General features: G+C 29.5%; 1 protein-coding gene across 3 annotated transcripts; it reads left to right on the top strand.

Moving 5' to 3' along the window:
- The first annotated feature begins 339 nt into the window (after positions 1 to 339).
- Positions 340 to 3,410, top strand: LOC127076467 (protein IQ-domain 26). 3 transcript variants are annotated; one of them, XM_051018129.1, is made up of 4 exons: positions 340 to 794; positions 1,270 to 1,711; positions 2,035 to 2,241; positions 2,671 to 3,410. In XM_051018129.1, the coding sequence occupies exons 2-4, from the start codon at positions 1,295 to 1,297 to the stop codon at positions 3,292 to 3,294; spliced, it is 1,248 nt and encodes a 415-aa protein (XP_050874086.1). In that variant the 5' UTR covers positions 340 to 794; positions 1,270 to 1,294; the 3' UTR covers positions 3,295 to 3,410. The 3 variants fall into 3 exon arrangements, with proteins under 3 accessions (XP_050874086.1, XP_050874087.1, XP_050874088.1); XM_051018130.1 differs by having other exon boundaries at positions 546 to 755; XM_051018131.1 differs by lacking the exon at positions 340 to 794 and adding an exon at positions 1,036 to 1,052.
- Positions 3,411 to 6,748: the final 3,338 nt, after the last annotated feature.

Genomic DNA, 6,748 nt, shown 5'->3' with positions numbered 1-6,748 from the left:
TTAAATTATAATAATATCATATATTAAGATAAAAATAATTAAATAATTAAATTATAATTAAGATAAAAAAATATGAATATCACATTGTACTAGTAGTAGTATTAATTATTATTCTGAGGCCACAAAACCAAGCAAATTTGGAGTATCCCTAAGAAATCCCTTACTAGAACTTCATATTTAATGCTATCATCAGTTATGCCAAATCTCATTTAATTCAATGCTCCGTTTATTTCTCATCTGAAGAAAAAAAAAGCACTTTTCACAAACCTCCTTTTTCAGGTTCACTATCACAACAAATAAATAAAAGTGTAAGCAAAATCAATGGAATCAAAAAGTTTTCTTTTTTATTTCATTTTCATAGACCCAATTTTGTATTATTAGTAGGGACAAACAAGATTATATAAAGTAACCATTTTTGAGTTGGTATATGGCTTTTAATGCATATATAGTACATATTTTCACAGTGTACTATTATTGTGTTCAAATGTAATTAATGTTATTTGGTTGCAGAATTTAAACTCAGTGTTATAAAGGAAGAAACTTTTTGATAATGTGATGTGTGAAGAGAAAATACTCAAATGGGTTTTTGAATTGAAACACTACTCAATGAGTTTTTTGAATTAGAAAAAAAAAACAGGTTTTTTTGTTTGTTTCTTAGTGGGTATCTTTCACACATTGTTCCAAAAAGTTTTTTTTTTCCAATTGTTAGAAGCCTTTGGAAGTGCTTTTTCTACGTTTGGAGAGATTGTTATTGGGTGAGTAGAGTAGTGGAAAGAGTGCTTTTTGAATTTAAGGTTAGATTCTAATGAACCTGTTTTTTAGGTTTCATTTTACCTATGATTATCACTTTTTTCATGGGATTTTACCTTTATGTTTTGTCTGTTATTCTTGTCTTATAGATTTTTCAAGTTTATTTTTTTTGCTTAATGGGTTTTGAATCTTTGAATTAAGGTTATTTTATTTTAATTTGTTTTTTGTTTTGATTTTGAATTTGAGTCTTTCTGATAACTTTCTGTGACATCTTTTTGTCATTTAATACAGTTCTTCACGAGGTATTGTCAGAGTTTTTTTTTTATATATTTTTTCAAAAAATGTTCCATCTTTATCCAAATTTTAGTATTGAATAATATTTTCCATGTTTTGCTTTCATCACTGAATATGCTAAGATTCTTTCTTTCTCTCTTTTAGCACTAAACTCCATTTGTTTTAAACCTCTCTCAATTCCCTCGTATTGTGTTTATTCAACCTTTCTTTCTCTCACTTTTTCAGCTTTTGACTCAAACAAAAGTTAGTTATGGGAAAAGCTAGTAGATGGTTGAAGAATTTGCTAGGAATGAAGAAGGAAAAAGAGAAGGAAAAGGAACATATTGATGTTAATTCAGGTTCATTGACACCGAATAACAGTAAGAAAGAGAAGAAAAGATGGAGTTTTGGAAAGCAAGGGAAGAGTTTAGATTCTAACATTACTCCAACTTCTGATTCTGATTCTGCTTGGTTTAGATCCTACATGGCTGATACTGAGAATCAACAGAACAAACATGCAATTGCTGTTGCAGCAGCTACGGCCGCCGCTGCGGATGCAGCGGTGGCCGCCGCGCAGGCTGCCGTGGCGGTTGTGAGGCTGACGAGTCAAGGGAGAGGTACATTGTTTAGTGGAAGTAGAGAGAAATGGGGTGCTGTAAAGATCCAAACTTTCTTCAGAGGCTATTTGGTATGTTTATGTTTTTTTGGTATTGGTTTTTCTCATTTGGGTATGTTTGTTTTTTCTCAATGTTTGAAAAAAATTGCATTGTTTTAAGAATTTGTGTGACAGATATTTTGGTTGGTATAAGTGAATGGTTTTGCTTGATTTCTACTTCTTTGTCTGTTCTCAAAAAGGTGAGAGAAATTGTTATTTTAGAATTTTTTTTTTTTAAGATTCTTAATGAAACAGTGTTTTTCTCTATTTTATGTTTTGGATCTTTGAATCTTTTGATTTGTTATGGATTAAGCATTTGATTCAAACTTTATGTTGGTTGAATTGGTTTTTGTTAGGCAAGGAAAGCTCTTAGAGCATTGAAAGGTTTGGTTAAGATACAAGCTCTTGTTAGAGGCTATCTTGTTAGAAAAAGAGCTGCTGCAACTCTTCACAGTATGCAAGCTTTAATTCGAGCTCAAAATTCGGTCAGAACGCAAAGAGCTCGTCGATCCATGAGCAAAGAAAATCGGTTTCTGTCTGAAAATCTTGCAAGAAAATCTCTGGTATGTTAGCTGATCTTTCTCATCCTGCAGCCTGCATTGTATACCAAACATCTCCACCGTTGATCAATCGCGAGTCTTGCGAGCAAAATCACCGCGACACTTTGAAAAAAAAACTACAGTTTCACTGTGATTTTGCCAGGCTCATCGTCAATCTAAACATACATTTGTAATATTTTGTATGAGTTTTGCGAAGTCACATTGATCCTGTGATTTTGTTGAAGCTTCCGTGTGTGTTTGAGTTTGCAATGAGATTGACAGAATCACGATGAACAACCGCGATTTTGGCAAAAGCTACACCTTATCAGACTCATTTCAAAATATAGTGTTTGTCAAAATCATCATATCACGTGGCGATTTCGTGAAACTCGCGATAGCGATACTAATTCTTTTTCTTCTATTAACAAGTTGTGTCGAAATTGTTTTGCGTAGGAACGATATGATGAAACAAGGAGTGAATTCCACAGCAAAAGACTACCAACATCATCTTATGAAACACCATTGAATGGATTCGATGAAAGTCCAAAGATTGTCGAAATCGACACATACAAAACCAAGTCAAAATCTAGAAGATTCACCTCAACAATGTCCGAATACGGAGAAGAATTACCTCCATGTCATGCCACAGTTTCATCACCTCTTCCAACCAGAATCTCAGTTCCCGATCATCGAAACCATCAACAACAGCAAGACTTTGATTGGTATTTCAACAATCTCGAAGAGTGTCGTTACCCGACAACACATAACACGCCCCGTTTCAACCATTCGTCGTCAACGCTTCCTCCAAATACACCATCGAAAAGTGTCTGTGGTGGCGAAAGCACTTTCTATAGACCTTATTACTACTCAAATTTTCCGAATTACATGGCGAATACTCAGTCGTTTAAGGCAAAGTTAAGGTCTCATAGTGCTCCTAAACAAAGACCAGAGGTTAAGAAAAGGCTTTCACTCAATGAAATGATGGCTGCAAGAAACAGTTTAAGTAGTGTTAGAATGCAAAAGCCACAATCATCCAATTTACAGACACAACAAGAAGAAGAATCTTGGAATTTTTGAGATTCTCATTTATCAAAAGATGTATTGATGTTATAGTTAGTGCTTTTGAATTTGATTTTTTTTTTCTTTCTCATTTGTGTTTGTGTACATTCTTTTAAAGAGTTCTTTTTTTCTTCTTTGAATCTTTCTCAAGTGATTTACATCTAGTGCTTATTGGTTTATTCTCTCTTTGGAATGTAGGAAAAACCAATGAACAAGAATTTGAAATGTTTTTAGTGCTCCTTGAAAAGGAAAGCTTGTTACATCAAATTATTGACTTGGAATAGTTTCAAATTACTTATGAACAGTTGAAATGTCTTTGTCACATTTCCACAATTTGTTACTATTAATCTTTAGCACATTGATTTTGTTAAAAGTTGAAAAATCAGATTCACTGCAGTCAAATATTCCCTATGTTTCTCGCTCTTTGGATCGATTAAATGGTTTAAATTTAAATTTGACCGATTTGACCGTTCAATCTTAATCCAACGATCAATAATGATCAATAATATGTCAAATGCGTGAATGCGGAAATATTTATGAGGGAAATATATGAGTGTAGGGAAAGGTGAACATGTAAAAATTGAGGTTGAAGAAGTGGACAAAAATAGAATAGGTATCAAGAATGTGGAGTCTCAATCTAATGCTATTATTTTGTTTGTCTTTGGCCATGTGGGGAAACTTTTGTTTGGCTAGAATAGAGGATCTAGATCTTTGTTTTCATATCTTACAACCTTGTGATGTATGTGTTTTCTTCTCAATATTTTTCTAGTTATATATTTTTATTATTTATGGTTAAATAATTTTTTTGATTTTTTATAAATATTTTAAGTTTTGTTTTTAGTCCTTTCAATTTTATTTTTTTACAAATGTTACTCTTTTAAATATTTTTTTTATCATTATTTTTTGTTTTCTCTCTTAACTTAAATTAACAGATTGAGTATATAATATTTTTAGAGTTAAATGAGTTTTTATTTCTATAAATATTATAAATATGGTGATGTCTAAGGTAAGTTATCTATTAAATTAACATTGAATCATGAGTACGAACGACTTAAGAAATTCTACTAGATCTTAGGATATATTTTTAATATTGAATTTTCTAAATTAATAAATTTGTTTTGGTTTATTGGAATCACGATTAAAGAATAAATATCCATTAAAATTAAATTATTTTTGTAGCTTCTCTTTTTCATGGTGGAATATTCTTGAGACGTGTGAATAGATTTTCAAACACGTATCCAAACATACATTAAATTTATTTAATCTAATGATTCATAATTCTAACAAATTCCTCAACCTAGGCGCGACCTATAAATATTGTTTTTAGTTTTATGAATTTTCTCAGGTATAATATTTGTCCCTAAATTTTTTTATCATGAGTTTTAGTCATCGACAAGATCTAATGGAAGTTAATATGATACACCGAATGTTTTATTTCAATGATATGTCTTATATATTACTTAAGCCAAATTAAAAATGGAAAGGACTTGTGAAATTTTATAAATAAATCATTTGATTAAACCGTTTGAAAATACCATATGTTTAATTCGTCTATAATAAGGATTAAATATTAATATGTGGTTTTTAAAAACTGAATCGAATCGGTCGGTTCAATCAATTAGATCGAGAATCGGAGATGATTCTGATTGAGTCGATCTTGTTAGTGGATCAAAACCGAAAAAATCGAATTGAACCGTCCAAAATCATTCAAACTAAAAAATAGGAGCCAATTTTGTAAAACTACCCAATTAAAAAAAACATCAAATTAATCATTTAATATATTTTAATATGGCAATATCAAACTTAACATACATTCCCCAATCACAACAAAGAATTCCATGTTTTTTACAACCATATACAAACTTATAAATTTTATCACACCATTATAATTTTTCTTTCAACCACACTCTATCATCATTACGCCGTCTCTTTTAAACATAGAGATATCCAACATAATATTGATTGTCGTTCAAGTCAATATTATTTGTTTTTGTCAATTAAGAGTTGTTTGTCGTAGTTCAACTCAAATTTTTTGTTGTTGTTTGATGAAGTATAATGTATTATTTATTTTTAGTATTCATTCTTATTTAATTTATATATTCTTAATTATTTAAACTTTATTTTAATTATTATATTCTATTATTTTAATATTGATTTATAACTCTCTAATTTGTTCAAAGTATTCTTATAAGAAGGTTGAAATAAAGTGTAAAATTATGTTATGTTATTATATGTATTATCGATATTGTTGTATTAACTTTGTAATAGATTTTTAAAATATTTATTTTATTAAGTTGTAAATGTATGATTATGTGTGACATATCTATGAAATTTAGTTTTATATTATTAGTTTATTTAATAATCGCTTAACCAATTAAACCTTAAACCGCAAGTTTCACCTTTTCAATCTCCAGTCCGATTTTTAAAATATTGGTGGTCATACTTAGAGACATATAATATTATGAAGGAAATAAACAGTCAATTTGGTAATCCTTTTGTTAATCTACGATGGATGCATAACAAAAAAATATTTAGATAACGACATTAATTCAAAGAATGTCAAATATGTTATCAAATTGTCTCGGTATGCAAAATTTCATAAGTGTAATGTTGAAATATATGCGGAGTTCAAATTAAGTACCTTGGATATAGAGATCTTCTTTAGAAGGAGTTGTGACTAGTAAAATATCAAGGATTGGGTAGTAAGAGGAAATGTGTAAATACTTCATATGAAATCAATTCCAAAATAGAAGAAGATGTTAGAGACGATTATGTTAAAGATGTCCACTTTGATATTTGTGAAAAAGGAAAGACATGTGGAGTGAATAATAATTTTTATAGTCAGCTTCATGAGTTTGTTATAGTGTATAAAATTAGTGTATTTTTATGATTTTCAGAAGGATTGATTGTGTTTTAAAGACCGTCAAATAATATATATGATTTTAAGAATGGTTTATCAAATAGTTGATTGTTTGTGAATATTAAAATGTAAAATAAGAAAAAAATAAAATGAACTTTAATATTTAATAATTGAGAAAACTTGCTAGGGTTAGATCTCATCGCCTTTTCTCATGTAATATCCTTGATAAGTAATATGCAATTCTAATCAACTATTAATGTTAGCATCCATTGCTATCGTCCTTTCAACAATTCATAGAAATTTAAACCTAAATCTATATCTAGATTTTAGCATATCTAATATATGAAAAAAACTGGATCTATTAATGACCAGTACCTTTTGAATATCAAGGCATACTATGAAAGTATGTATTAGGCAACTAATCCAAAATAACTATCAAGAACAAATAATTCATCAATATTAAAGATTAAGAAGAATTACATAAAACGTCATGACTAGGATTGAGACACGATTATTAAGACGATTACATCTAACCCTAACAAAAGAGAAGTTAGTTACACTTACTAATTGTAGCTTTATAATTAGACCCCAGAAGAAAGATAATGAAAAAAA

The sequence above is a fragment of the Lathyrus oleraceus genome, chromosome 4 (assembly GCF_024323335.1).
Source record: "Lathyrus oleraceus cultivar Zhongwan6 chromosome 4, CAAS_Psat_ZW6_1.0, whole genome shotgun sequence".
In the NCBI taxonomy this organism is placed as follows: Eukaryota; Viridiplantae; Streptophyta; class Magnoliopsida; order Fabales; family Fabaceae; genus Lathyrus; species Lathyrus oleraceus.
The sequence above is the reverse complement of the archived record's forward strand: the minus strand, read 5'-3'. Positions and strand labels throughout refer to the sequence as shown.

What these genes read in the sequence shown, in the direction of transcription:
- LOC127076467 (XM_051018129.1), top strand. Translation starts at nt 1,295, where the DNA reads ATGGGAAAAGCTAGTAGATGGTTGAAGAATTTGCTAGGAATGAAGAAG. An exon ending in CTTTCTTCAGAGGCTATTTG is followed by an intron (nt 1,712 to 2,034) that starts GTATGTTTATGT and finishes GGTTTTTGTTAG; the next exon opens with GCAAGGAAAGCTCTTAGAGC. An exon ending in ATCTTGCAAGAAAATCTCTG is followed by an intron (nt 2,242 to 2,670) that starts GTATGTTAGCTG and finishes TGTTTTGCGTAG; the next exon opens with GAACGATATGATGAAACAAG.